The sequence below is a fragment of the Colletotrichum phormii genome, assembly GCF_030913505.1.
Source record: "Colletotrichum phormii strain CBS 102054 chromosome Unknown BDP81scaffold_13, whole genome shotgun sequence".
NCBI lineage: Eukaryota > Fungi > Ascomycota > Sordariomycetes > Glomerellales > Glomerellaceae > Colletotrichum > Colletotrichum phormii.
In genome coordinates, this window is record NW_026851455.1 from 797,084 (window position 1) to 824,280 (window position 27,197).

The following is a 27,197-nucleotide window of genomic DNA, read 5'->3' on the forward strand; positions in this document are numbered from 1 at the left end:
TACCAGAGAAGCCACTCATAGCTTTGATTCCTACTCTAACCAAGACGTCGTTAACCTGCCGACTAGTTTGGTAACAGTCTGCCATAGCCTGTCAGAGAGCCCAGGGAACTAGATTCTCCTCGCCACGATATCAAGCTCAATTCCCGTCGCCTACATTCCGGTCTCGTCGCAGCGATGGCTCCGGACGAGAACAAGGCGCCGTCAGCGGCTGCAGAGAACGACTGGTCACCTGTAGTCATGGACTGGTGGGAGGCACCTGAGGATGAGCCCGGTCGCGGTGTCACGTACGTTGCGCATGCGCTCCGAGAGTCATTTCTTGAAGAGAAGGCTTTGCCTGAGCACTTGGCTACAGAGTCATTTCTTGATGGGGAGGCTTTGCCTGAACGCTTGGCTACAGAGCCATTCCCTGTGGCAACATTCTCTGAAGAGACAACCGATGTCCGCGATCTCTTCCAAGTTGTTGATGTCGCGCCGCAGACAGTCAGTACCTTCAGTACCAACGTACCATCGCAACAGGGACCACGCTCCAATGAGAACAACATGCCACATAGTCAGGCTCGCCGATACTGCCAGTTCCTTCTCCACGACATTGAGAATGAACTCAACAAAGGCGATACCTTGATTTTCGTCGACTTCCCGACTCCTGTGAAGCCAGCAGACAGCGTTGATTGCTTCATATACTCATGGAACTCGGTTCGATTCCGGATGCACTCCAAGAAGCTCTTGGCTACTGGGTCATCCAAGTTCGCCGAGATGCTGAATCCTACCTACCAGTTCCGTGTTCAGCGTCGGCGCAAGATTGCCAAGAGTCTCCCCCCTGGCATCAAATATGTCTTGGATCTCACGCCTCCTTCCGAGGGCGACGATCTCGTCTTCCAGATGACCGAAGCTTCGCTGACACCGGGTATCATGGACTGGTGGACGGCTTTCGACAAGCACGGCGTAGACGACTACGTCGTGCGTGGCCATGACGACGTTTGCTCTTGTTGGAAGGAGACCAATTTCGATAGCTTCAACATGATTATCGACAAGATCTCGACGAGCGAAGCGGCACGAGATGAGAACAAGGAGCGGGACCCGGAGATGGAGTATGCCATCAGTTCGGCCATCAGAGAGAGTTTGCGCGACGTCGTCTCAGAGAACAGCAAGAATAAGGAGAGGCTGTACAGAGAGGACAAGGGATTGGCTGCCAGGGTTCTCGAGAAGAAATCTAGAGGGGATCTTTCCGCTGCCCCGATTCCCCCTTACAGACGAATCCCGGACTACTGCCCGATCCGCCATCGCGTCAACATCCTGCGCCTCATGTGCATCATTGCAAACAAGCGAGTTTTCATCGATTCGGCCGCTCGACTTTGGACCCTGGTGGCAGTGGCCAAGATTTTGGACTGTACCACTGTTGTGGTGAGTTTATTCTTCGTCACTCTTATTACTATGATCTGATCCTAACATGATGATTAGCGCGATCTGGTTCTCCAATGGATTACAACTCCCAACAACACCTCCTTCATCGAAGTGTTGCCCGAAGAGAGCCTTCAGCTCGGAGTCACCCTGAAGCTGGACGCCGTCACCCGCACAGCGTTCCGAATCCTGGTCAACGAGCTGGCCCTGGAAGAAGCCGCCGATGTCAAGGGAACACCCAAGGCCGCGGCCTACACCGTCTTTGGACGCAAACGCCACGATCCCGGCGACGACTTGAACAACCTCATCCAGCACGCGGCCAGAGCCATGGTCGAGCGTGTATCGTGGCCCGTCAACCAGCTGGTCAGCGACACCATCTTCGACGACCTGCAGATTCCGGAGTGGGCGCGGTTGAAGACCCTCATCAGCATGCTTTCGAGCTGCCCCGACGACCCCGTCATGGTCAAGGCCAAGGTCTCCGCGCTGACAGTCTCGTTCTCGTTAAAGACTCTCTGGGAGACCAACGTGGTCTATAAGCTGCTCAGGAAGCCTCTCGATGCCGATGATCTCCAAAAGATTGACGACCACCGAGCCAGCTACGTCGACATTCAGAACTTCAACCGCTTCGAGATCATCTACAACCAGTTCAACAATGTGCAGAAGGCTCTGTGCCCCTTCCTGTACGAGACGACCGGCAACAAGTGGACGTCCCTATCCGAGGTGTTCACTACGGGCGCCTCGGGCCAGATGAACATGTACAACGTGGTTTCGACCTTGTGGAAGCACCTGAAGGAGGTTCTCTACGCGCACCCCTCGTTCGCCTGGGATGACACTTGGATGGCGGTTCTGAACCTCCCTCGCCCCCTCTCCATGAAGAACCCCCAAGACACCTGTGAGCTGAACGTCCCAGGCGCATACAAGTACGGATTCGATAACCACGAATTCCAAAAGCCGCTCCAGGACTTCCTCAGGCCGTTCTACCAGGAATGCGTCCGTGCCGACTTTGAGATTAGGATGAACTTGACGCCGCACTTGCTGCTGAACCTGCACCAGAACGAGCTCAAGTTCCTGCCTCTCTGGGCCGGCGGTAACGACGACGGTACCGGAGGTGTGTTTGAGCACTCCCTGCCGCCTGCTGATTACGGCCCAGCGGGTCCGGGACCGGCCTACCACACCGGCATCACGATCCCCTCAGACGCCTCTAGTACCACGGGTTCGATGAGCAGCGAGCTGAGACAGCTTCGCCTGGAGGGAAGCGGTAGCACCATCGGCCCTGGCAGTGTGGACGTGCAAGACGGCATCTCGACCATCTTCAACCCGAACAGGGTCATCGCCGACGACGTATCAGTCCGCACAGAGTCCTTCACGGACGGAGACTCAGAGTTCGGTAACGCCAAGTTCGCCGTCCCTGCGGACGGACAGTCCGTGGCGGAGGCCATGAGCACCATGGTCCTCGATGAGAGTCACGACCAGTCGGACGCCGGCACCAGCATCCACTTCGATACTGACGTTGACGAGGACGACGAGGTGATGACGGAGATTGGTCCAGAGGAAAGCCGCTCGCGAGAGCAGACGCCCGAGTACGTCATTGAGGGCTCTGGTGCTCGCGCGGCATTCTCGACTCGTGAGGACCAGCCGGCCTCCGCTGAGTCCTCTTCGAAGAGCACCGCTTCTTCTTCCCTTCTTGATGACGACGATGATTTGGTTATGGTCTAGATCGCGGCATTGTAAATGCAGGGACCAATACTCATGATAATGATGTGGACTTTGGGATTTGTCTTGGGCGTTTTTGGCGGGGTATCAACAAATTTGCATTGAGATTGCCATGGTGGCAGATCATACTGGTGATTACACAGGGTACAAAAAGGGGTCTGCGGTTGATGACACTGGCTTACGTTCAGGTTAGCACAGATGAGACCGGATAGTTAGGCAACTGAAGTAGATGTTGACCATGCTGTATTCAATACAAGAACATCAGTAAAAACCTTTGCCGTTCTCGCCATAATGTGAGCTCGCCAAGGCCCGTCATCATATCGTTGCGTGGTGGTATCCTCCCTTTTTGTTTTAAGTCTATGCATCAAACTCCTCCGAATTACATACTCCCATTCCGATTGCCCCGAATCCATATCCCGCTTTCCTGGCTCAGCCCCTGTTCAGCGTGTTTCCTGAACCCTTTGGATTCGCCTCGACAAACTCGTCCCATGCTCTCGCCTTCATCGTCTCCTCGTCCGCCTTGTCAAAGTCATCTTCGTTGGGCTCCGGACGGTGCCAGCTCGCGTCACCACCACCCTCGATGATGCCGCCCCGGCGCATCTCCTCGTCGAGGTACTCGTCGATGCTCATCGTAGGCAGATTGTGGCCGGGGCGGAAAACATCCTTGGCCATCTGCTGCCTGTTTCCGACGAGCGTGAATGGCTGCAGCGGCTTGCCCTCCGTGGACAATATGGGACCTCCCTGCCCAAACATGCTCTGCAGCCGGCGCGGGGGCTCAAGACGCTCGGCATATCCAGCAGCGCCACGGTCTTCGGTGCGGCGGCGCTCGTCTTCCTCGACGGACGTCGGCGAGGGCATCAGCGGCACCGTGGCCTGGGCCAGAACCTCCAGCTCGCGGTTGATACCCTCGAGGCCCTGGAACGCCATGTGCGCCGAGTACGCGACGTGCGCGAGGTGCAGGTCCCGGGCGACCTCGTCGTCGCCGTCCTCGTTTTGGTAGCGCGGATTCCGGCGCAGCGCTTCGAGGCGGTCCTTGAGGGCCTTTTCCGACTTGAAGTTTGCAATCTTTGCGTCGCGGCGCTTGGCGGGGTCGTTTGTGCCGAGGGTGGAGAAGGCGAGGGGCTCGTCGGTGTAGCGCTCGTAGAGCATCTTGTTCGTGTCGGTTAGGAGGTCGTAGGAGTCGAGGGCGCCGAGAAAGGTCTCGTAGGCTTCCCGGGCGCGCTCGAGGGCGACACGGCGCTCGATGGGGCGGCGGGAGGGGAGCTTCTGGTGCAGCTCGGCGAGGTGGTATGTAATGAGGAGGTAGGGGAGCGAGGAGGTGGAGAGGTCCTCAAGGGACTCGTTGGGTGAGAAGAGGGCGGCGCGGGAGATTAGGTCGAGGCATGTCTCGTACTCTGCGATGGCGGTTTGGAGGTCGTCGAGGTAGGTCGGGGAGGAGGCCTCGTAGGAGTTTTCGAGTGTGAGGCGCTTTCTCTCGGCCGAGGTGAAGACGGACTTGAGGGTTTTGGGTTGATCTTCGTCTGCCATGGTCGCTTTTCGGGTTGTGGTTGTGGGTTGTTGGGAGGTAGTCGTCGAGAGGGTCGTTGGTTGCTTGGTAAGGTATTAAGTGGTGGGGAGGGGGCGTGGAGGGGTTGGGAGAGAATGGAGGATGGGAATTGCGACAAGTTACAGGGAAGATGAGAAGAAAAGCTTCGAGGGGAGACTTGTCGCCCGATGCGAATGGGTATAATCAAGCTAAGCTGCAGCGGCGATCAAAGTATCTTAGACTGTGGCGTGTGATGATGAACTCGTAGCTAGCTTGGAATCTACTGCAACGGTTCGCCTCTTTGCTCTTAGAAAGAAACCAGCAGAGAAATGGCGCCAAACGTTAGGTTCCGTGGTTCCAAATCCTTGAGTGGCGATTTGCATTCTCGGCAAGGGTCCTTATCTTATCAAAGGGACCACCTCCCATCCCAGGGGCCAGTGCTCCCTCAGTCTCACGGCGGCGGGGGAGCTGAGTGAAGGTGGGGTAATAACAGGGGTCCATGTCGGCAAAGCTCGACCGAAGGGTAAGGTACCTAATACTTGCAAACATCACCCTGCATTTAATGAGTGTAAACAGCAGCCTCAATGAGACAGCTCATCTCATCATATGAAGCAACCTCGATGTTGCCATCTCAAATTACAGCCGAGTTGCTTACACAGGCATCACAATGTGCCTGAGTCGTCATTAGACATCTTTCGCGATGAAGCAACAATTCGAGGGCAGCTGTTCGCGTCTCATTTAAAAAAAAACCCAGGGCCATGGACACTGTCTGTATGTATCTTGGCTCATAAACAAAGCCAGGCGAAATTCTCACAGAATTCGATCAGTTTGCTTGCCTCATGCTGCTTGCCGCATTATGCCGGCAACAATCGGAGGAAACATGTTTCTAAGCTGACCAGTACTCTCTTTGCATTTTCCACTCTCATAAGTCTAGTCTTGTTTCCATCCTCCGTCTAAATGTTTGGATTCTCCATGCCGTTCCTGCCCTTTTCATCGAAGAAACCAACCTTCTTCCAAACGACTGGTCTAGTTCGTTTTCGTTGTAAACATCTTTATTGAAGTGAGAGCCAAGTCATCACTGAGAACAGTGCCGTCCGAGGCATTTAGAGTGGCTTCTTCACTCTTCCACTCATCTTACCATTCGCACCTTCCATCCTCGAGTTTTTAAAAGCCCTAGAAGGCAGACGATCAAATCCTTCTCCCCTTCTTGTATCGTGCCTTTTCATCATCACCTTCACTCAGCTTTCCTTCCACCACCTCCACTTCACTTCAGTCCTCCCGCCTTCACTTCATCGACCACAACTGCCAAGTCAGACGTCACTGACATTAAACACCTCACGTAGTGCTGAGGTGTGATTTCTCGCACTGAGAGGTATTCTTTGCTTCCTACATTCTTTCCAAGAGCTACCAAGACTCTTCCATTTACATCAATTTTCTGACACCCTACAGTGACCTGCTTCTCGTCCGGCCCAGCGGCAAAGTTGATTATTATTGACTTTGACGCGCTTCCGCTGCCTTGACCCCAGAAGAAGTTGTTTGAGAAGGAGCCATTCTCTTCCGAGTTGATTCCGAAGCGGCATCGCACGTTATTCACATTCATCCTGCACACACGCTCCACGCATCCAGTCTTCCCCTCGATAACTCAATGCCATCATCCGAAATTGCATTCTCTTTCCAAGAATAGAACCGAGGTAGAGACCCCACCTCATCAAGGATTCGCGCAGATATGGCGACCCCCCTTCCCTCTCAGCCCTCGACACCAGTACAGAGAAGTCACAAGCCGCCTTCGACGACCGAACTAGGAGAACTTTGCTCAGCAGAGAGGTCCACCAAGCTACCCTCTCCGAGCTACTCAACCGCGACTTCCCCCAGCGTCGAAGAGCAGGATCAAGCAGATGAGGACAGCAACCACAATCAGGAGGATGAGGAGGAGGAGGAGGAGGAGGAGGAGGAGGAGGAGGAGGATGATGATGATGAAGATGACTATCGCCGCTGGAGCCTGAACCCTGAGAGGCCGCGCAAGATCTCAGAGAAGAAGCGTCAGGATCACGCCAAGTTCCAGTCTTGGATTGAATCGAACCAAGCCCGGGTGCTAGAGGCAGCCTCGAGGACCAAGGCTCCGACTCATGGATCTGTTGCATACTTGGTGAAGGAAAATGAGAACCGAAGAATCATTCAGACTCCCCGCGAGTATCAGATCGAACTTTTCGAAAGAGCGAAGCAGAAGAACATCATAGCAGTCCTGGACACCGGTACCGGCAAGACCCTGATTGCCGCCCTTCTACTTCGTCACATACTTGAGAAGGAGGTCGAAGACCGCGCACTCGGAAAGCCGAAACGTACTGCTTTCTTTCTGGTTGACAAGGTATCGCTTGTCTTTCAGCAGCACGCGGTTCTTGAGTGTAACTTGGAGCATTCTGTGGCCCGCTACTGCGGCGACATGGTTGACGAAATGTGGTCAAGCGAGTTCTGGGCCAAACAGTTTGAAGAGAACATGGTCATAGTTTGCACTGCGGCGATATTGCAGAAATGCTTGATGCACTCCTACATCCGCATAGACCAGATCAACCTTCTCATCTTCGACGAGGCACATCATACGAAGAAGAACCATCCTTACGCGCGAATCATCAAGGACTTCTACATCAAAGAGCCCGACAAAAACAAGAGACCCAAAATTCTCGGCATGACTGCGTCTCCGGTTGACGCCCAGACGAACATGAAGGTCGCCACGGCTCAGCTTGAGTGCCTCCTCCATAGCGAGATTGCCACTGTCTCCGAGGAATCACTATCTCTGAATCCTAACAAGCGGAAAATCACAGAGAGGGAAATCCACTATACACCTCTAGCGAGATCGTCTGAATCTGAACTTGTGCAGCAAATACGGGCACTCATTCGCAGGAACCAGCTCTTTGACAAGGAGCTGCAATGGACCACCACCGCCATGGCAGAACTCGGTCCATGGGTAGCAGATCGCTTCTGGAAGCTTTACCTTACGGAAAACACTATCGCACGACTAGCCAACAGAACAGATATCAACTACACGGGCTTCGATGGTAGCGGCAAGCATACAGCGGCAGTCCAAAAGCTTCGAGATATCATCCAAAGCCACAACTTCAAGCCCCCCACCTTGGACGATGTATCCAGCAAGGTTCTTCGTCTTTGGGACGAACTGAAAGTCCGCTTTTCTCAGCCGACTGATTATCGGTGCATCGTCTTTGTGGAGATGAGGCTCACTGCGGTACTGCTCGCCGAGTTGTTCAAGCAGGATGGCATGAACTTGCCGCACCTCAAACCGGCAGCACTTGTTGGTAGTCAGTCCTCTGCAGGTCTCGCCAACATGTCCTTCAAGGAACAGCTCTTGACCATCACGAAATTCAGACGTGGTGAAGTGAACTGCATCTTCTCTACTCAAGTTGCCGAGGAGGGAATAGATATTCCTGCCTGCAATGTGGTCATGCGATTTGACCTCTACAAGTCCGTCATTCAGTACATTCAGTCGAAGGGACGCGCAAGACAACAAGATTCAGAATACCTATCCTTCGTTGAGATAGGCAATGGAAGGCATACCCGAGCGGTAGCGCAGGCTACGTATGACCAAAGCGTCCTCCGCCGCTTCTGCAGCGCCTTGCCGGAAGACAAGAAGATCATGGGGATGGACGTCAACGCCAGTGTGATGCAAGGAGAGTTGCACTATCAGACATACACAATCAAGGAGACAGGCGCCAAGCTGACGTGGATGTCTAGCCTCGAGGTGTTGGCCAACTTCGCATCCTCCCTACGCCAGTCTAGCGATGAAGTCTTGACACCCGAGTATGTGGTGACCAACCAGGGACAATCCTTCGTCGCCGAGGTTCAGCTTCCGGCAAAATCGCCGATTCTTAGTATCACGGGAATGCCACACAAGAGGAAGCAGGCTGCTCGCTGTTCTGCGGCATTCGAGATGTGCAAGGAGTTGATCAAGAAGAAGTACATCGATCTCAACTTGCAGCCGATCTTCACCAAGAAATTGCCTGCAATGCGGAATGCCCGCCTAGCCATCAGCGCCAACAAAAGAGCAGAGTACAAGATGCGCACGAAGCCTGAAATATGGTCACGAGTTGGTACCTTTGATCAACTGTACGTCACGGTATTGACACTTGGTTCGCCGGACGCCGTTGGCAAAGAGTCGAAGCCATTACTTCTACTCACGAGAGCGAAATTGCCTGATCTTCCTCCTATACCTCTTTTCTTTGGAAATGACCAGCAGTCCGATGCCTTCGCCATGTCCATGCCGAACCCAATCAGCATTTCTTCAGAAGATTCAGAGCTTCTGAAGACCTTCACTCTCCGTGTTTTCAAGGACGTATTCAGCAAGGAGTACGAGGCCACAGTTTCAGACATGCCTTACTTTCTCGCCCCGACGACTCAGAACCATCATGTCGGCATTCGACATGCGGCGAACGCAGCTACATTGGTCGACTGGAACCACCTTCGAACGACCAAGGATAGAGAATATCTGGATTGGGATGACAACACCTCAGAAGACTTCTTCAAAGACAAGCTCGTGATAGATCCTTACGCGGGATCCCGCAAGTTACGCTTGAGAGGGGTCCGCAGAGACCTGAAGCCAATGGATCCCGTGCCCGATGGCGTACCGGACCCTGGTCACAGGCCTTGGCGTGATTCGGCTGTGGAGAAGAACATCAAGGAGTACAGTGTGAGTCTCTGGATGAAGAGCCGCCTGAAGCGAACATGGCGCGATACACAGCCTGTGGTCGAGGCTGAAGTGATCTCATTGAGACGCAACATTCTGGACGACTTCGTTGAGGCCACAAATGAAGACTCCAAGGTCTGCTACGTGATATTGGAGCCCTTGAGGATCTCGACTGTAAGTCTAGGCTCTCTCCTTTCTTGATCTCTTTACTTTCTGAACTCAAAAACTGATGACCATAGCTGCCCATGGAGACAATCGTCATGGCTTTCACATTTCCCGCCATCATTCATCGAATGGACCAGGTCATGGTTGCCCTGGACTTGTGCGAGTTGCTCAACCTCGACATCCGGCCTGACTTGGCCCTCGAAGCCGTCACCAAAGACTCCGACAACAGTCATGAGCATGACGCGGAAAAGATCAACTTCCAAAGTGGAATGGGCAACAATTACGAGCGCCTGGAGTTCATTGGCGATACTTGTTTGAAGATGGCTACCACCATTGCCCTCTTTACCAATAATCCAGACAACAATGAGTTCCAGTACCATGTCGAGCGGATGTTGTTGATCAGCAACCGAAACCTCCTCAACAAGGCTATCGACCGGCATCTACAGGAATACGTGCGATCAAAATCATTCAACCGTCGCAGCTGGTACCCTCAGGGCCTCCGCCTTATCCGAGGCAAGGAAGGCACCGTTGATTCCAACCACGCTCTCGCGGACAAGTCCATCGCCGATGTTTGCGAGGCCTTGATTGGCGCCGCGTACCTCACATTCAGCAACTCGAACAACTTCGACATGGCCATCCGGGCTGTCAGCGCCATGGTGAATGACAAGAACCATCGCATGACTTCGTGGACAGACTACTATGCTGGGTACAAGCCCCCGTCGTGGCAGACTGACCCTGCCTCTCCAATGTACCGTGAGGTGGCTCGGCAGATCGAGAAGAAGATGGGCTACGATTTCAAGTCGCCTGCGCTGCTACGAAGTGCTTTCAAGCATCCGTCCTGCCCTCACAATGAGTGCTCTCTGCCCAACTACCAGCGTCTCGAGTTCCTCGGCGATGCCCTGCTCGACATGGCGTGCGTTGACTTTCTCTACCACAAGTTCCCCAGCGCCGACCCCGAGTGGCTCACACGCCACAAGAGCACCATGGTCAGCAATCGCTTCCTGGCCTGTCTCTGCGTGAAGTTGGGTCTTCATAGGCACATTTTGACTGCCCAGGCGTCGTTGCTGAACCAAACGCAAGAATTCGTCGCCTCGCTCAAGTTTGCCGAAGAGAGTGCTAGAGAGGAGGCTCTGATGGAAGAAGTTCACATCGGAGCTCCCGCTGACGGAGAGAAGGGACAGGAAGCAATGGCTAAGACCACAGAGCACACCGCCACCGCCGCCCCGGTGAGCTACTGGCAACACGTAGAAGACGCGCCCAAATACCTCTCGGATATGATGGAGGCGTACATTGGCGCTGTCTTCGTCGACTCGGGCTACGACTACGGCCAAGTCCGCGCCTTTTTCGAAGCCCACGTCCGGCCCTTCTTCACAGACATGTCCCTCTACAGCGACTACGCCCTTAATCACCCCGTCACCAACGTCTCGCACATGCTCCGCAATGATTTCGGCTGCGACGCATGGCGCCTCATGACCAACGAGGTCGTGCCGCCCATCGAGGCCGGCGCCGGCGTCATCACCGAGACGCAGGTGCTCTGCGGCATCATGATCCATGGGCAGGTGTACTTCCACGCCACGGCTGCGAGCGGACGGTATGCCAAGGTTGCGGTGGCCAAGATGGCCATTGAGAAGTTTTCAGATATGGATAAGGAGGCGTTTAGGAAGGAGTTTGCGTGTGATTGCCAGGGCGTGGAGGGAGAGGGCGAGTGTGGCACTGCTGACCATGGTGCTGCTGCTTGAGAGAGAGAGAGAGAGAGAGAGAGAGAGAGTGTGTGTGGTGATATGAGATCAGGCTGGACAGAGCGTGGAAGTGGTAGAGACGGGATCGAGGTGCAATGTCACCGGAGGCCGACTGGCACATTGCTAGCGGAGAAGATCATATCGCTACCAAAAACAGCGAAGACAGCGAAGCAGCGAGGATTGAGATAGAGCAGCAAGATGACACGGAATGAAGACGCGTTACCTCTTCATCTCCTACTTCTTCAAGCCTCTATATGAAATGGCCTTCTTCGGTGCTGTATACCGTCTGTCAGCTAATTCGTGTCTGAGTCACTGCTTCAAACTTGATGGTTAAACCATCTTGGAGATACCTCGGCCCCAACTTCTTGATTCAATCTTGGAACACGCCGGTCTCGCTTCCTTCTCGATGAAATCCAAGGGGACCCCAAGGAGCACTTGTAGTCATGTCAAACTTGATTTTCAACCCAAAAGATATCCTTCCGGCCGAGTTATCCACTTCAAACCGCAACAGACCGATGGAAGCCATCTTCGGTCGGCTGAACGGTCCTCACGCCCGTCCGATGTTTGACAAGCTTTGACCCAAACAGCCCTCCGACCTCGCAGTCAGAGCCGACAAAGGGTCCTAACAAGCGCCTTTGTTCCAGGCTCCGAGGTTTTCCTCGTACGGCAGTGGGGTCCGGAGTGGGTGAGGATTCCGGGTCTAGCGCACGCTGAGAACTTGGACGGATGGATGGTGGTTGGTCGTTTCGCTTCTCGAGTCCTCGACTCATCCCCAGACGGGGGCGGTCAGCGGCCGTCGGGGTGCGGCTGACGGGCATGCAATCAAGCATTTCTGATGGCCATATGAGGAGCCGCGGAGAAACCGTCGCGGGAGCCTGGGAAATAAAACGCGGAATCGGCTTCGGCTTGAGACCGCAACTCGCTCTCGTAACCAGGTTTAATGGAGTCGGTCTTGATTGCCAAAAGTACCTGATAATGGAAAGTTGTTCTTTCTCCTTCGACCAGCTAATACTTACTGGCTAGGGAGATCCCAACTCTACCTCTAGAACTGTAGTATGGCCTCTTTCATGGTCATATACCTCGACTCTGCTTCAATCTTGACTCACAAGCCGCTCATCTACCGGCCGACGTAACGACGTTAAAAGAAATCGTACATGGGTGTAAGACGGGAATGCGAGTCCCTACGCCCTTGGGTCCTTCAAGAGCCAAGGCCGGCCGCAGTCTCTCGTGGCTTGAAGTATGGTTTTCTGGGTGGATGGCTGCAGAAGGCGGGTCAATTATTAATACAGGTTACACAGGACCATGTTGAGAAGGACAACATTGGCTGAACAGCCTGGGTAGAAACACCCCCGTAGGGTTGGCTATAATGTTTAGCTTAAGCGTTTTTTTTTGGTGTGAACGGCCTCACCGTCAGACGGACATGTTCCAACACCCCCCATTGACTAGTAGCGGAACATACCATGAGATGGGTAGGCTGCGGAATAACCTGCTGCAGGCAAAGTCGTCAAATAGAAGAGCGAGGCAACGTTCTGATCTGCAGCTTATCGGCCGAGGGCGACGAGCCCATTGCATTCTTTGCGACCACCTCAGCCTTCCTAGTTGTACGGATAGAAACAGCATGAGGATTCTAGAAAGCACCCTGCAAATTGCCTTGTCATGCTGTATCCGTATGTGCACTAGGATCAAACCCCCCCCAGGGTCTGCTCGTACTTGCGATATCAACATCCTACTCTTGTGTCGATTGGCAACGATGAATAAGTCTGCACAACTTGAGCCGAGAGAAATACGATCATTGGGAACATGGACTCTTGAGAATGTTTTTATCTTGACCTAACTCCCACGATGATACGAGAAGCCGCCGGCCAAGTGACGGCGCCCTATCTCAGCTACTACTGCTTACACTCCGCATCCCCTCCGCCAAAACGCGAACCAGCCTTTCCTATACGCAGACGCACAAGGAAGAGACGCCGGCGCAAGCGCAGACTCGCAGAGTATGTGGGGGTATGATCCCTCTGCCACCCCCCCCCCCCCCCCCCCCCCCCGTCCGAAGGGTGTGCATAGTGAACTTGTCAAAAGACATGCGACTTGCGCCCTTCTGATGACACGACCCATTGTAATCCCGGTCTGGCGAGCCAACCATTGGTGACTCCGACTTGGACGCTTCCTCGAACGCCAGAATCCATCTGGCTGGCTTGATCCGATCTACTGAGCGAGGGAAGGATAGACCTTTTGAATAAAAGATTTCGTCGCCTAGAACTCGTCTGTCCCGACTTGTACCCTTTTCTTTTACTTATACCCTTTTTTTTCAATTTGCCTCCGTGGGACTTTGGATTTGTCACAACTCCAAAGAACGCCCGGGCCTAGTTACCATCTCGACCGTTCTTGGTTGTCAACTTGTCGTCAAGAAAGATTACACGGAGCGGGGCTGACCGACGCCCTTCCGGTCTCTTTGACGACTGACAAGCACCATCGACATCGACGCGACACATTGGAGCACCACCACGCCCTTATCGATCTGCAATTCCATCTGCAGGACATCTCTCCCATGCCATTCACGCCCTTCAGGAAGTTTCCCAAATCAGTCCGCGCCCTGCATTAAGGGCCAGTCAGTACAATGACAACCATCCCCGAGGACACCGGCATGGACGAATTCGTCAACTGGGAGGCGGCCGCTACCGAGGTGGGCAACATCTTCAACATGCCCACCCAGGACGTGCCGCCCACCGATCCCAATCTGGACCTGGTCTTGGAGAATGCCGACGACGACGACTTTGGATTCGTCGCCCTCGAGCACTTTTCTGGGGAACTTGCAGCACCAGGAGCTGGCCTGACTGGTGACCCCCTCGAACTGATTGACACGCAACTGTCCAGTGCCCAGGAGGACTGGTGGTTCGCTCCCGAGACGCCATGCAACAATTGCATTCTCGGTGGCTATTCGTGCAAGCAGATCAAGGAGGGACAGTTCAAGTCGTACTGTACTTCGTGTGTTGCCCTTCGCAGCGAATGCAGCTTGGCCGAGCACTTGCCTGGCGGCCTGGCCGACCTCGACACATCCGATGCCATCCCTTCCCAAAACCCCTGGCCCATCATGGGGGACCACCCGCGCGCCGTTCAGGAAGATGACCACATGGACCTCCTGTCATCTCTGAACGCTTGGCCGGCGATGGGTGACCATCCTCGCGGCACCCTCGAGGACAACGTTCTCGCTGCTGGTCTGCCCAGCACATCGACACCAGACCCGCTGAGAGGCATGACCGCCTCAGCCGACCAGCCTGCCATGGAGGCGGCGCAGGTTAACACGGCTACACCAGCCAAAGTAGGCGCTCGTTTCTCCCGCGAGTCTGTCCGTATCCTGAAGAATTGGCTCTCCACCCACACACGTCACCCCTACCCGAGTGACGAAGAGAAAGAGATGCTTCAGCGCCAGACTGGCCTCAACAAAACCCAGATCACCAACTGGCTTGCCAATGCCCGTCGTAGGGGCAAAACGCAAGCTCCTCGCTCTACTTCACCTCACCCGCGCAGCTACAGCGGTGCCATTGACATTCCTCAGAGACGAGGAACTCCTGCGCCGGACGGCAGAGTGCGCAACATGAATCCCCTAGAGCGTTGGGTCGACTCCCCGCCTGAAAATGAACCCGCTACTGTATCTGCCATTGCTATGGCCGTTGCATCCAGTTCTAGGACCTCATCATCAGGTATGATTATTGCTGTCCGAGGCACTACCATTGCATCATTAAGCTAACCTCCTTCAAGGTCTTACGAGCCCTTATAGCTTCAACTTCACCGACGACGGATCAGGCAAATCTCTCTGCAATGCTTCCTCGGCCAGCTCTCTCGGAACCTCCCACGGAACCTCCCATTCTAGCGGTGGCTCGTTCGCGTCTGCCTATTCCCATGCCTCTCGTGGCTCATTCGGGTCCTTTGGATCCTTCAACCGCGGCCGTAGGCGCCGCAGGAGGCGAGTCGGCACCAAGGTGGAAGAGAAGACCGCCCTCGCTGCCCCTCCCAAGACCTTCCAGTGTACATTCTGTACCGAAAGCTTCAGGACCAAGCACGACTGGCAACGGCACGAGAAGTCCCTCCATCTCTCCCTCGAGAGGTGGGTGTGTGCTCCTGACGGGCCTATTGGACTCAACCCGGCGACAAATCAGCTCGCCTGCGTGTTCTGCGGGGAGGCCAACCCCGACAACGCCCACATTGAGAGCCACAACCATTCTGCGTGTCAGGAGCGGCTACTCCAAGAGAGGTGCTTCTATCGAAAGGATCATTTGAATCAGCACTTGCGCCTCGTCCACGACTGCAAGTTCGTCGACTGGTCCATGAAGGCCTGGAAGGTCGCTACACCAGAGATTCGGTCACGATGCGGTTTCTGCGGTGTGGTCTTGGACAGCTGGGGTTCGCGAGTGGAGCACATTGCCAACCATTACCGTAGTGACGGAAATACGATGGCGGACTGGAAGGGAGACTGGGGTTTTGAAGCACCGGTGCTCGAGATGGTCGAGAACTCGATCCCGCCATGTATGCACCGACCCCTAAGCTATCCCGTAGACAAGCTCCCAAAGTCTAACTTGTGGTAATACAGATCTCATTGACAATGAGCGCAACTCGCCCTATCCGTACAAAGCCAGTGGCGCCCCAGCCGAGACCCCTCGCAACGCGTACGAGCTGATCAAAATCGAGCTGGCATACTTTATGCAGAACCACTACGATAAGCACCAGACCCTCCCGGACGATCGCCAGATGCAGCTGGAAGCCTGTCGTATCATTTTCGCCTCTGAAATATTGTCGATCAGAGAGATCTCATCCGAATTCTCCTGGCTGCGTGATCTGATCATGTCAGATGAGGACGTCAAACTATCAGCCAAATACGGTCCTATACGTCAAGCGGCTGAGAACAGACTGTCTTCCCTGAAACTAGCCTCCAAAGATACCATTTTCCAGACTTGTCCTTTGGAAAACCAGCTTCACGAGTTCGTCAGAGCGAAGAGGCTACTGGGCCTCACCGCTATGGATGATGAGCTGCAGCAAACGGCGGCAGAGATTGTTGGACGTGTCGAGGAGGTTTCAATCAGTCCCTCGGATCACATTGCCAGCTGGCTCGTAAGGTGTATCTTCTCCTCGACCAACTGGCTCGCCAATTTCCGGCAGCGAGCCCACCTACCCAGAACCGAGGACATTGTGGTTGTCAATGAGCGATCGACCGACACCACCAAGATCGACTCGACTATCCACAACTACAGCAGACTGGAGCACTCCCTGGCGGACTTCATGGACAAGCAGAGGGCTTTGGGGATCGAGCCCGATGACGCAGCCCTACAGCGAGAGGCCAGGATGGTCATTTACGAATTCGACGACGGCTGGAACCAGACCGCCGCCGACAACTTGGAGTGGCTCGCCGCCTTCAGACAACGCCACCAGCCGGCCTCTGCTTCGGGATCGACTCTGACCACCTCACCCGGCTCCCAGAGCCAGCCATCGCTGCAACATTCTGGCTCCGGTATCTCGCCTGTCAGCTTCCAGGCCACCAACACTTTGAACAGCATCCCTTCCTTCTTGACTGCCGACACGGCCGCGGCTTACTTGCCACCCGATCAGGCTGCCCTACCTCGCGGCGTCAAGACCGGCCCCTTCTTCTTGAACGACGCCAACTGCTACCGCCGTCTGGCGCGTACACTGAAGAAGTACGCCGTGGCGGCCATGTCAGCAGACAACCCTCACAGACACCCGCCGTCAGATGCTGAACTGCAGCTCCAAGCACGCCTCATTCTCTACGATGAGTAAGTCCACCCCAAGAACACCAAATGCAAAAGTACCGTGCTAATCATACCCTACAGCGACGACCCATGGAACCAAACCGCAGCCGACAACGCAGAATGGCTCCGCCGCTTCAAGCGAGACGCCGGCATCATCGCAGAGCCCGGCCCGGGTCTCCCGCCCGGCGACGCATGGTCGCTCGAGCAAGGCGGCACGGGCTTCGCGCCCCCTTACGCCTTCCCCAAAGGCGACATGGCGCCCTTTAGCGAGAAGACGACCGAGGTGCCGATCCGCAACATCAAGTTCTTCCAGACTGACTCGAGCATCACCAACAAGTACCTCGAGACGTTCAAGACGCGGTACCCGAAACCGGCCACCATCTTTTGCGCGCGCGAGCTCGAGGACGGGCTGGTGAAATTCGTCGAGTCGGAGATTAGTCTGACGGGGTCGTTCCCCGATGACGAGGCGATCCGGGCCAAGGCGCGGGTGATTTTGGGGTCAACTGAGACGGCGGCGGATGATGCTGTTTTGTTGGGCAAGTTTAAGGGGTGGATGATGACGAGGGGCCAGATTCCGGGGCGGCAGCAGCAGCAGGCGCCGGTACTCGTTCGTCCGCAGCCTCGACCACTGCCCACGCCGGCATCCGTATCGGCATCAGCGGCGACGTCGACTTCCGCCCCGACGGTGTCGCCCGCCCCTGCCGTATCCTCAGGCATGGACCTGACGCTCTCGGACGCGGAGATGAACGACATCCTGCAAGACATGAACTTTGACCTGAGTGCGGCCGACCTGGAGGGTCTTGACATGGCCATGGGAATGGACTTCGGAAGTGGCGCGGGGCCTGCATGTTAGTCATTCGGGTGATGGGACGCAGCTACTGCGTTTCCCAGACATGACATTGACGAACCGATGGAGACAAGCGTCCAGTGTTGTTTACTGTCGAAATGACGGACTATAATATGAAAAGAAAAGCACATGTAGAACGCCCGGTTTTTCAACGGGTTTTGACAAAAGAAAAAAGCAAACGGAACGAAATCACGGAAATGAGATGGCGGGAGTTTGGTTGCTATTGTTGGATTTTCAACTTGTATACCCAATATAAAAATCTCATCACACATAATGAAGTCTTTGGGTCATTTCATTTTCCCCTGTGCCTTTTTTTTTTTTTTTTTTTTGTCTTCGCTCTCGTCTCTAGTCAGAAAGTGTGATATTATCTTGGGTTGTCTTCGTGTCTGGTGCCTCCCGTCTTCCTCGCAGCTCTAGCAGAGACGAAGGCAACGAGAGGGAAAGCCCCGGTAGCGAGTTTTGCGTGTACTACGTTTCAAAACCATCATGTTCAAGGAGAGGTAGGCATAGAGCGTTACGATGGTGTCGGTTTCTCCTTAGTATAGAAGTGGCTTGGTACAGGTTGGTAGATAGATCATGGACGACACTAGTAGCATACTGTGCCGAAAACTGTACTAGTCTCACCATTCAACAATAATTGTTAAGTAACAGGTGATATCCACACCAATGGGTCTATCCGTTATGCTTAGACAGGAAACATAATGCATGTTTCGACACTGTACGGCATCCATCGCTGAACGACATGCTTACACCTCATCGTCCGCTTCCGAGCTCAATCATCACTTCTCTCCACGAATCACCTCACTGCAGCCCAATAAGTCACTTCGATTCATACCTGGAACAATCCCTGGGGTCCCTGGACAGCATCACAATCTTACCCCTCGCCATCACAGAAAACCCTCTTGGCAGCGGAGCACAATGAGCTCGGCGGTTCCCACGACTTACAGCAACCGCCCCAGAACGCGGCAACGACTCCCCAAAGCACCTCCCACCCTAGACGTGCCAAACATTGACGAAGACGCACCGGAGAGGAAGCGGATGTTGAACGTCCTGGCCCAGCGCAGATACCGTACGTTGTCTTTCACCGCCTCCCCCCATGGTGCACTCTCCTGCACCATGGTCCTTTGGTGTGGCGCATCGTTGTCACATGTCGACTGCATCAAAACAGACTCACAGGTTTACTAACCCTGAAAGGATAGGCGAACGCAAGAAACAAGACCGCCTCGCCAAGGAGAAGAGGCGCGCTGACGGCCCAGAACGCCGGGTGTCTGAGACATGCGTCGACCACGGCGGCTCTCCTCCTCCGGCAGCAGCCGCTGCTGCTGCTGCTGCTCCTGATGCCATTGACCCGATTGACTCGATTGCAGACCGCCGCCTTTCGGTGAACGCTGATCCGGATAACGGCGCTACTGTGGGATTCAATCTGGACGCATCTGCGGCGTGGCCAGCCGATCTCTCAGACGACAGCTCGATATCGGAGCTGCTGTACGGTACTAACCCACCAATGTTCAACAACAACAACCCAGACGGCGGCGAGACCGCAATGGCGGTCCTGCCCAGCCCGCCTTCAACCATCGACCCAGCGTCCCTCATGGACAGCGGCGCATCGCTCTCGCTGCCAGAGTTCCCCGATAGCTACCTCCTGCCCCTGAGCGATCTGAAGCTTCTCACAGGACTACTGCGTGTAGCCACGCGCCTGGGCTCCGAGTCCGTAATGTGGGATCCTTTGGCGACGTCGCCGTTCGCCCTGGGCACGGGCACGCCGGTCGAGCAGCTGCCCGCGACGTGGAAGCCGACGGCGGCGCAGGTTCTGGTGCCTCACCACCCCATCATGGACTTCCTCCCCTGGCCCGACGTCCGCGATCGGATTATCAACCTGTTCAGTCTCCCCGACGGGGCGAGGCCGCCTGCGGCCCGAGGGCAGCTGGGCTTGGTGAACTTTGCGTACGACTTGGAGGATTCCAGCGAAGGGGCGCGGATCTGGGGCGGGGACCCGTATGATGCGTCGTGCTGGGAGGTCGGTCAGGTTCTGTTTGAGAGGTGGTGGTTCTTGTTTGATAGGAGTGTTATTGCGCAGAGCAATAGGTGGCGGTCGTTGAGGGGTGCTGAGGCGTTGCAGATGCGGCCGGGCAGTGTGGTTGATTTGGGTGATGCCGTTTAGACGTGTTGCAGGCTGTAGACGTGTAGAGTGCATGTAGACCGACTATGAGGCAAATCAAGAGTCTAACCAATACTATTGGCACACGCACTTTGGCACTGCTGAGGGTCGTTCTGGACCGTGTAGCTTTTTAATCTTCTCTTACTTACTCGTGGACAGCTAATAGTTGACGCCCAGACGGAGAAAGGTCTGTTGCCACTATCAATGCCGTTTTGAGTTGAGACTTACTAGGCATCAGCATCTAACTCCCATCTCTCTCTCTCTCTCTCTCTCTCTCTCTCTCTCTCTCTCTCTCTCTCTCTCTCTCTCTCTCTCTCTCTCTTTCCTTCTCTCTCTGTCTCCCTCTCCCTCCGAAGGAATTAGCCAGAAGAAGCATGCGTAACCGGGCTGAGGTTAGATGCGCGACATGCAGTAGACGGGCGGCCGGGGTAGTGTATGGAGTCGCGGAAGGCGAGATGCTTGGCCGGAGCTTATTGGCTTCGCTTGGAAGCAAGATGCGGGGAGCAAGTCAGCCAGTCACTCCGAATTCGAACGTTTCACAGAGTGGAAAAGGCCCGGTGAGCTCTCAGTGGCCGATCTGGAAAAAGCGTCGCGCGTACTATGCTGTGCTACCAATATGTTTCGCTCCGTGTGTGTAACGAAGTAATACTTCGGAGCTTTGCGCCGTTGTCACCGTCGGACTCGGTTGCACTGATTCGGGGACATTGGCCGTTGGTGTGTGACGGGGGGTATTTTGAGATGGCCCGATCTAGTATCAAAAGCTTCCCGATGGGCCAACTTTATCCAGTCGAGGGGCATGACGCAGAATCCCATCCCTCGTTTTGCAGGACTTTTTTGTCTGTGCCATGTGAATGACTGAAGCGCAGCGGAAGTGACCAACGGACGTCATTCCGAAAAAGGGTTCCCGGGATGTACTGCCCAACAAGCCTTTGCAGCGACTTATATTATAGTTTTGGGCGAAGGAATTTGGTGTTTTGATCTCCCGCTTTTCCCGGTTTCCCGGTTTCCCGAGATTCTGGGAAACGGTTTGTTGGTTCAGAGAGTGAGTGGAGGAAACCTGAGCCAACGGGTTGCAACTTGCCAGCCGTTTCCGCGACAGATGCGCCAATCAGAGTAGTCGACAGTCCCCCCCCCCCATCCGTGTATAATCACGAGATACGTGGTAGAAACTAAAACACAGAAAGATCGAGTAGCAGAAGGGTGCGGTATCTGGAGAAAATGGACCCTTCTTGGAGCTATGAAGGCTTGTGGAGGACGAACAGTCGGAGACGTGTGGGCTTTGTGTGGAGCGCGAGAGGCGCCAGAGGCTGGAAGTGGCCGACCGCCGACGACGGACCCGAAGGGCGGGAAGGGAAGGCCCTGGTTGGAATAAACTTCCACGGTGCGAAAGCGGCTGGCTTGGTTAGTGTGTGCGTATCCGTATGTGTGTGTCGGGGAAGCATGAGAGAGGGTTGTGACTTGTGAGGGTGCAGCGTACCTGACGTAGGTCGTCCGGTCTGGCGGTGAAGGGATGAGGCGGGCGAGAAAGTATCCGGTCCTTTCGTCACCTCAGGCACATGCCATCAGGACACCTATTGCAGTCACTGATGTGAGTCCTTGCCGTAAGAGACTTTGTAACAGATGAAATTTACTCACACAACGACCTTGATTTGTGCGATGAGAACACAGTTGACTGAGACGGGGATTTCAAGAAACACCACGGTTTCGTACCTTACAGACTGAGGGTGAGCACCTTTACGGGGACTTGACAGTTTTTCTGCCGCACCCCGCAGTTGCACAGGGCAGGGACGATCACCTCATCGATGGAGGGTCACTGAGGGTAGTAAGGTGGGGGGAAAGGGACACTCACTCACTCATTGGGAGTCTCAGAGTCACTCTCACTCTCACTCTCATTCTCGCTCTTACTCTTAGGTACTCTCATAGAAGAGTCAAGACTAGCGGTGCTCGGTGCGGTATCCGTACCTCCCATCCATGGATGATGGATCATGGATCATGGATCTCAGTGAGGCCCAGTGAAATGTACCTACCTCAACGCAATGGAGGGGCAATCGCCAATCATTGGCCCCTCTCAATGCTTAGGTTCCCTCCTTGTTCGGAGCTCTGATGCAGCAAGAGCGTGGGTTCCAGCACTGGGGGGGGTCTGGAACTGTATCTACGTACCTTTTACCCTCCGTCACTTCTCTTCTTCTTCCCGGTCTGTTACTTTCCTAGGACCAAAGGTAGCAGCACATCTCGGCCGGTGCTGCAAAATTTCCAAACTTCTTCCCCCCTTCATACCTCAAAAGACCAATTTCCTTCAAGTGCCTCTTTTTTTCTTTTCTTGGGACTACTGGGAAACTTGTCTACCGCGCAGATCCGGGGACCGGTGTGCTAGGAGAAGACGTACCATACGCTTTAAGCCAACGAGATTGTTTGGTGAGTTCTTGACTTATTATTTCCCTTGCCTCAGAATGTCTTGACTTTTTTTCCTGGCGTTCCTTAAACACGCGCCTTTTTACCCCTCCACCATTCCAACTTTACCGCCCGCCATTCCACTCCCACCCCCGCTACCTTCTAGCCTCTCCGCCACTTTGTCTCCCTTGCCCAAGGCACTTTCACGCCACTTCTAAATAGCTTCACTTTCCCGTACATGCCATCCGCTCCCCCAATCTGCTCTCCTGTTTTGCTTTCTTTAGTCAATTGAGTCTGACAAGCTTGTCTATAGCACCCGGCGACTCTAGCGAGCCCTTTGGCGGCCATAGTTCATCTCTGCCTTGTCTTTGAACCACTCAGAAAACTTCCACCCACACAATCGCCAATATGCACATCAAGGCTATGCTCGACGAGTCCCAGAGGACGGGCGAGCCCTCCTTCTCCTTCGAGTACTTCCCTCCCAAGACGGCTCAGGGTGTTCAGAACCTTTACGATCGTATGGAGCGCATGTACCACTTCGGTCCCAAGTTCATCGACATTACATGGGGTGCTGGTGGCCGCATCGCCGAGCTTACCTGCGAGATGGTCCTCCAGGCCCAATCCATCTACGGTCTCGAGACCTGCATGCACTTGACTTGCACAGACATGGGCCTGGAAAAGGTCAACGATGCTTTACGCAAGGCCTACAAGGCCGGCTGCACCAACATCCTTGCCCTCCGTGGCGATCCCCCGAGAGAGCACGAGAAGTGGGAGGCCACCGACGACGGCTTCCGCTACGCAAAGGACTTGGTCAAGCACATTCGTGCCACCTACCACGACCACTTCGACATTGGTGTTGCTGGCTACCCCGAGGGCTGTGACGACAACAAGGACGAGGAGCAGTTGCTGGACCACCTGAAGGAGAAGGTCGATGAGGGCGCCGCCTTCATTGTCACACAGATGTTCTATGACGGCGACAACTTTGTTCGCTGGGTCGGCAAGGTTCGCGAGCGTGGCATCACCGTCCCCATCATCCCCGGTATTATGCCCATTGCCACCTACTCCAGTTTCTTGCGCCGCGCCAAGCACATGAACTGCAAGGTGCCCGAGGAGTGGATGAAGGCTCTGGAGCCTATCAAGAACGACGATGTTGCCGTCAGAGAGGTCGGTAAGGGTCTGGTCGCCGAGATGTGCCGGAAGATTGTCGCTGCCGGTATTCACCACCTGCATTTCTACACCATGAACCTGGCTCAGGCCACCAGAATGGTTCTCGAGGAGCTCGAATGGATGCCCACGAGCGACCGCCCTGTGAAGCATGCCCTTCCCTGGAAGCAGTCTTTGGCTCACGGACGCAGAGAGGAGGATGTCCGTCCCATCTTCTGGAAGGGGCGCAACAAGTCCTACGTTCTTCGAACCCAGGACTGGGACGAGTTCCCCAACGGACGCTGGGGTGATTCTCGGTCTCCCGCTTTTGGTGAGCTGGATGCCTACGGCATTGGCTTGACCGGTACGAACGAGCAAAACAGGAAGAAGTGGGGCGAGCCCAAGTCAGTCAAAGACATCGCCAACATCTTTGTCCGATACCTTGAGACGGAGCTCGACTCCCTGCCCTGGAGTGAGGCACCTCTCACAAGCGAAGCTGATCCTATTCGCGAAGAGCTCATTGGATTGAACAAGCGTGGTCTTCTGACCATCAACTCTCAACCTGCCGTCGACGGCGTGAAGTCAACCCACCCAGTACACGGTTGGGGACCGGCAAACGGATATGTTTACCAGAAGGCTTACCTCGAACTCCTCGTCCACCCCGATGTGTACCATGAGATCGTTGCCCGCGTCGAGAAGAACCCTGACATGACCTACTACGCCACCACCAAGAATGGCAACCTGAAGTACAATGCTTCAAACGACAGCCCCAACGCCGTCACATGGGGTGTCTTCCCGGGCAAGGAGATTGTCCAGCCCACCATTGTCGAGGGGATCAGCTTCATGGCCTGGAAGGATGAGGCTTTCCGCTTGGGTATTGACTGGGCACACTGCTTCGAGGCTGGGTCTCCCAGCAGAACCCTTGTCGAGCGTATCATGAACGACTGGTACCTCATCAACATCGGTGAGTCCTGCTCGTCAGTCTGAACGTGTCGAACAAGAATGCTAACATGATCCAGTGAACAACGACTTCCACCAGAAGACGGCTCTCTTCGACTTGCTCGAGGGCCTCGAGGTCAAGGAATACAGCGACATTCCGGCTGAGCCTCAGACAAATGGAGCCGCCAAGGAACAACAAACCAACGGCAGCGCTCCTGCCGCAGTTGCGGCGAACTAACTAACGAACGATTCATTCTGACTTGTGTTTAACACACCCCCTTTACTACTATTTACTTAAGTATGCATCATGAGCGGCGTTTTCAACAGGGCAAAAGGGGGTCAACTTTGTTTTTTCAACAAAAAACTTTTTTCAGGTGGGCACGTTTTCATCCACGGCATTGAAGCGGTAAATGCATGAGGTGAAACCAAACACACAAATGACACCACACACCAAAAGTCAAGGAGAAGCGGAAACGGACAGGAAGGGAAAGCAACGGAGCAAATGCATATATCTCAACGATACCCCCCCCCCCCCCCCCCCATACAAACGGACCACATGTTTCTTTTCCCCAACGAGAAGAAAAGGTCCGGGAGAACCACACAAACCAGAGAGTAAGGAGTTTCAACACGGGTGTTTTTTATTTATTTAGAGACGAATTCCCTTTTTATTTGTCAACAAGCGTTCGGAATTCATTTTTCACGTTTGGATAGCAGCAACACACGCAGTGTATGCTATGGAATGGCGGGAAATGACGACGGAACGCAGGAAGGAGAAAAAGGATGATCACGACTGCAGCAGGAGGTGATTGCGGCGGGTCGGAACGGGGGAGACGAGTGGTGAGGACGGATCGAGGGAACTTGTGGACTAGTATCGTCATCTAGTCTATCTTCAGAGCCAAATCAACTTGGGCGTGACTGTTCCCTCAAACCATTATTCTAGCATCGAATCAGCCTGCCTTACCTTGTGATGCGTTCTAGCGTGATGAAACTACATTGGGTTGTGTCCATACTGGAAGTACGATATATTATCAATGGTTCAAATCCAGCTTCGTTTCTAATTCTCTGCAGGCTAAACCTAGCAGCAAATCGCATCAACCGCTTGCTCGAAATATTTATCCCCAGAGGCTTGCTTAATATAATCTGTAGCAAGCTTCTTCAACAACTTCATCTGCGTATAATCCGCCAGCCCAATCTTATTCTCTCCAAGCGTCGGATTGAACCTAATATACGCCGTCTTCGCCCCCTTTTGCCTACCATTAAGCGCCGCCATATGCCTCGAAAAGTCCTTCCCCTTGGCCTCCGTATTCGTAGCAAACGCCATCACCGTCGCCGCCACCCCCGTGAGCCGGAACCAAGAATCATTCGGCGACTCGGTCTTGTTGTAGCCCGTACCGAGACTGATCACACACGAGATCCTGGGCTCCTCGTCTTCTTCTTGTGCCTCGCCCGGCTGGACGAGGTCGTACCGTGCGTTCCACAGCTGATCGACGGGGTTGTTGTTCAAGAGACCTCCGTCCCAGAAGGTGAGCGGCTTCTCTGCGCCCGCGGGCCACTTGACTTCGGGGAAGTACGTCGGGGCGGCGGAGGTCGCCCTCGTCGCGAGGCTCATTGTGATTTCGTCTCCGTGGCTCTTCATGAGGTTGTTTACTGTCGAGCTGGTGTACAGGTTTGTGTTCTTGTACGTCTTCATCAGGACCGTTTCTCCTCTGTTCTGGGCCGTCGTGCACACAAGCCTTTAATGATTCAAGTTGTTAGGAAAATTTGACGTAGTCTGGAGGGGCCTCATGAGGGGCCTTTCTTCAACTTACAACTTGCCAGCCGCTGGGTGCTGAAGCAGAGCCTCCCCCTTCAACCGCTTGTCGTCCTTATCCAAGCCGTGAAGATCTACAACTCTGTTGATGGCGGTGATCAAGGACGCGTCGTCGAAACGACTGCTCTGCACCATGGTCTTGCTGTTACTCACCCAGGACGAGAGCGTATCTCCGAGGAACCCAATGCTCCAACCGTAGATCTTGGGCTTGAAGACGTCCTCGGCGATGATGTCGTACTGCGCAATGGCCTCGGTGGCCGTCATGCGGAGTCGGAACAGCATGATGCCGATGATGCCGCCCGTGCTGGTTCCGGCTGCGAGCTCAAAGTAATCCACGGGGAGAGGCTCCTTTTCCAGCTTCTTTCTCACTTGGATCCGGCGCATGAGTTCTTGTAGGATGAGGAGGGAGACGACGCCGCGGACGTCGCCTCCGTCGAGGGCAAGGAGGCGGGCGCCGTTGGGATGCTTAGTGGCAGGGGATCCAACCATGATGAGGTTTGTATGGCGGTATTTGCAAATGCGATGAGAAGGAGATGATGGTTAAGTCGCTCGTTGGTGAGTTCGTCGAGGGATCGGGCCGTCATTTTATCTACGTGGGAACGACTGCGAGCGCAATTAGACAAGTACGAATCTGCACTCGTTTCCTCGGGTTTTTTATTTTTTTTTATTTTTTACTATGAATCTAGACCTTTCAGTGGCGGCTTGCGATGAAGCTGATGAAGCCATTACACGTCAATGTCGACCTGGGCTGAGACCGGCCACGCCGGGGTGCTCGTTCAGCTCGCCTGCGTGCGGATCGCACTATCACCTGCAAATGGGGAATTATTTGATAGACCCATGTCGGAATGTTCTAACAAGGGCAAGTGCAACTCCGTTTCAGCAACACCTAATTGTTTTAGCTCGAGTGATTGCTTCTCACA

The 27,197-nt window shown here is 54.5% G+C and overlaps 7 protein-coding genes across 7 annotated transcripts; 5 read left to right on the forward strand and 2 right to left on the reverse strand.

The window, feature by feature from the left end:
* Nucleotides 1-540: 540 nt before the first annotated feature.
* On the forward strand, nucleotides 541-3,114 carry BDP81DRAFT_322802 (uncharacterized protein; the record flags this gene model as incomplete). Its single annotated transcript, XM_060584729.1, has 2 exons — nucleotides 541-1,401; nucleotides 1,459-3,114. The coding sequence occupies 2 exons, from the start codon at nucleotides 541-543 to the stop codon at nucleotides 3,112-3,114; spliced, it is 2,517 nt and encodes an 838-aa protein (XP_060443804.1).
* A 426-nt stretch (nucleotides 3,115-3,540) lies between these two features.
* BDP81DRAFT_323129 (TAP42-like family protein) lies at nucleotides 3,541-4,638 on the reverse strand (the record flags this gene model as incomplete). The annotated part of the gene is made up of 1 exon (XM_060584768.1): nucleotides 3,541-4,638. The coding sequence occupies one exon, from the start codon at nucleotides 4,636-4,638 to the stop codon at nucleotides 3,541-3,543; it is 1,098 nt and encodes a 365-aa protein (XP_060443805.1).
* Nucleotides 4,639-5,168: 530 nt separating this feature from the next.
* On the forward strand, nucleotides 5,169-11,252 carry BDP81DRAFT_482248 (RNase3 domain-containing protein). Its single transcript, XM_060594997.1, has 5 exons — nucleotides 5,169-5,403; nucleotides 5,464-5,518; nucleotides 6,532-8,387; nucleotides 8,421-9,503; nucleotides 9,569-11,252. The coding sequence occupies exons 1-5, from the start codon at nucleotides 5,395-5,397 to the stop codon at nucleotides 11,231-11,233; spliced, it is 4,668 nt and encodes a 1,555-aa protein (XP_060443806.1). The 5' UTR covers nucleotides 5,169-5,394; the 3' UTR covers nucleotides 11,234-11,252.
* Nucleotides 11,253-13,613: 2,361 nt separating this feature from the next.
* On the forward strand, nucleotides 13,614-18,192 carry BDP81DRAFT_46714 (uncharacterized protein). The gene is made up of 4 exons (XM_060594449.1): nucleotides 13,614-14,931; nucleotides 14,990-15,754; nucleotides 15,819-17,013; nucleotides 17,071-18,192. Exons 1-4 carry the CDS (start codon nucleotides 13,848-13,850, stop codon nucleotides 17,840-17,842), a joined length of 3,816 nt encoding a protein of 1,271 aa, XP_060443807.1. The 5' UTR covers nucleotides 13,614-13,847; the 3' UTR covers nucleotides 17,843-18,192.
* A 562-nt stretch (nucleotides 18,193-18,754) lies between these two features.
* Nucleotides 18,755-19,997, forward strand: BDP81DRAFT_322541 (uncharacterized protein; the record flags this gene model as incomplete). Its single annotated transcript, XM_060584705.1, has 2 exons — nucleotides 18,755-18,905; nucleotides 19,036-19,997. The coding sequence occupies 2 exons, from the start codon at nucleotides 18,755-18,757 to the stop codon at nucleotides 19,995-19,997; spliced, it is 1,113 nt and encodes a 370-aa protein (XP_060443808.1).
* A 2,796-nt stretch (nucleotides 19,998-22,793) lies between these two features.
* Nucleotides 22,794-24,705, forward strand: BDP81DRAFT_450943 (methylenetetrahydrofolate reductase; the record flags this gene model as incomplete). The annotated part of the gene is made up of 2 exons (XM_060592587.1): nucleotides 22,794-24,492; nucleotides 24,548-24,705. 2 exons carry the CDS (start codon nucleotides 22,794-22,796, stop codon nucleotides 24,703-24,705), a joined length of 1,857 nt encoding a protein of 618 aa, XP_060443809.1.
* An 837-nt stretch (nucleotides 24,706-25,542) lies between these two features.
* On the reverse strand, nucleotides 25,543-26,766 carry BDP81DRAFT_323267 (acyl transferase/acyl hydrolase/lysophospholipase; the record flags this gene model as incomplete). The annotated part of the gene is made up of 2 exons (XM_060584781.1): nucleotides 25,543-26,200; nucleotides 26,276-26,766. The coding sequence occupies 2 exons, from the start codon at nucleotides 26,764-26,766 to the stop codon at nucleotides 25,543-25,545; spliced, it is 1,149 nt and encodes a 382-aa protein (XP_060443810.1).
* Between the last annotated feature and the right edge of the window lie 431 nt (nucleotides 26,767-27,197).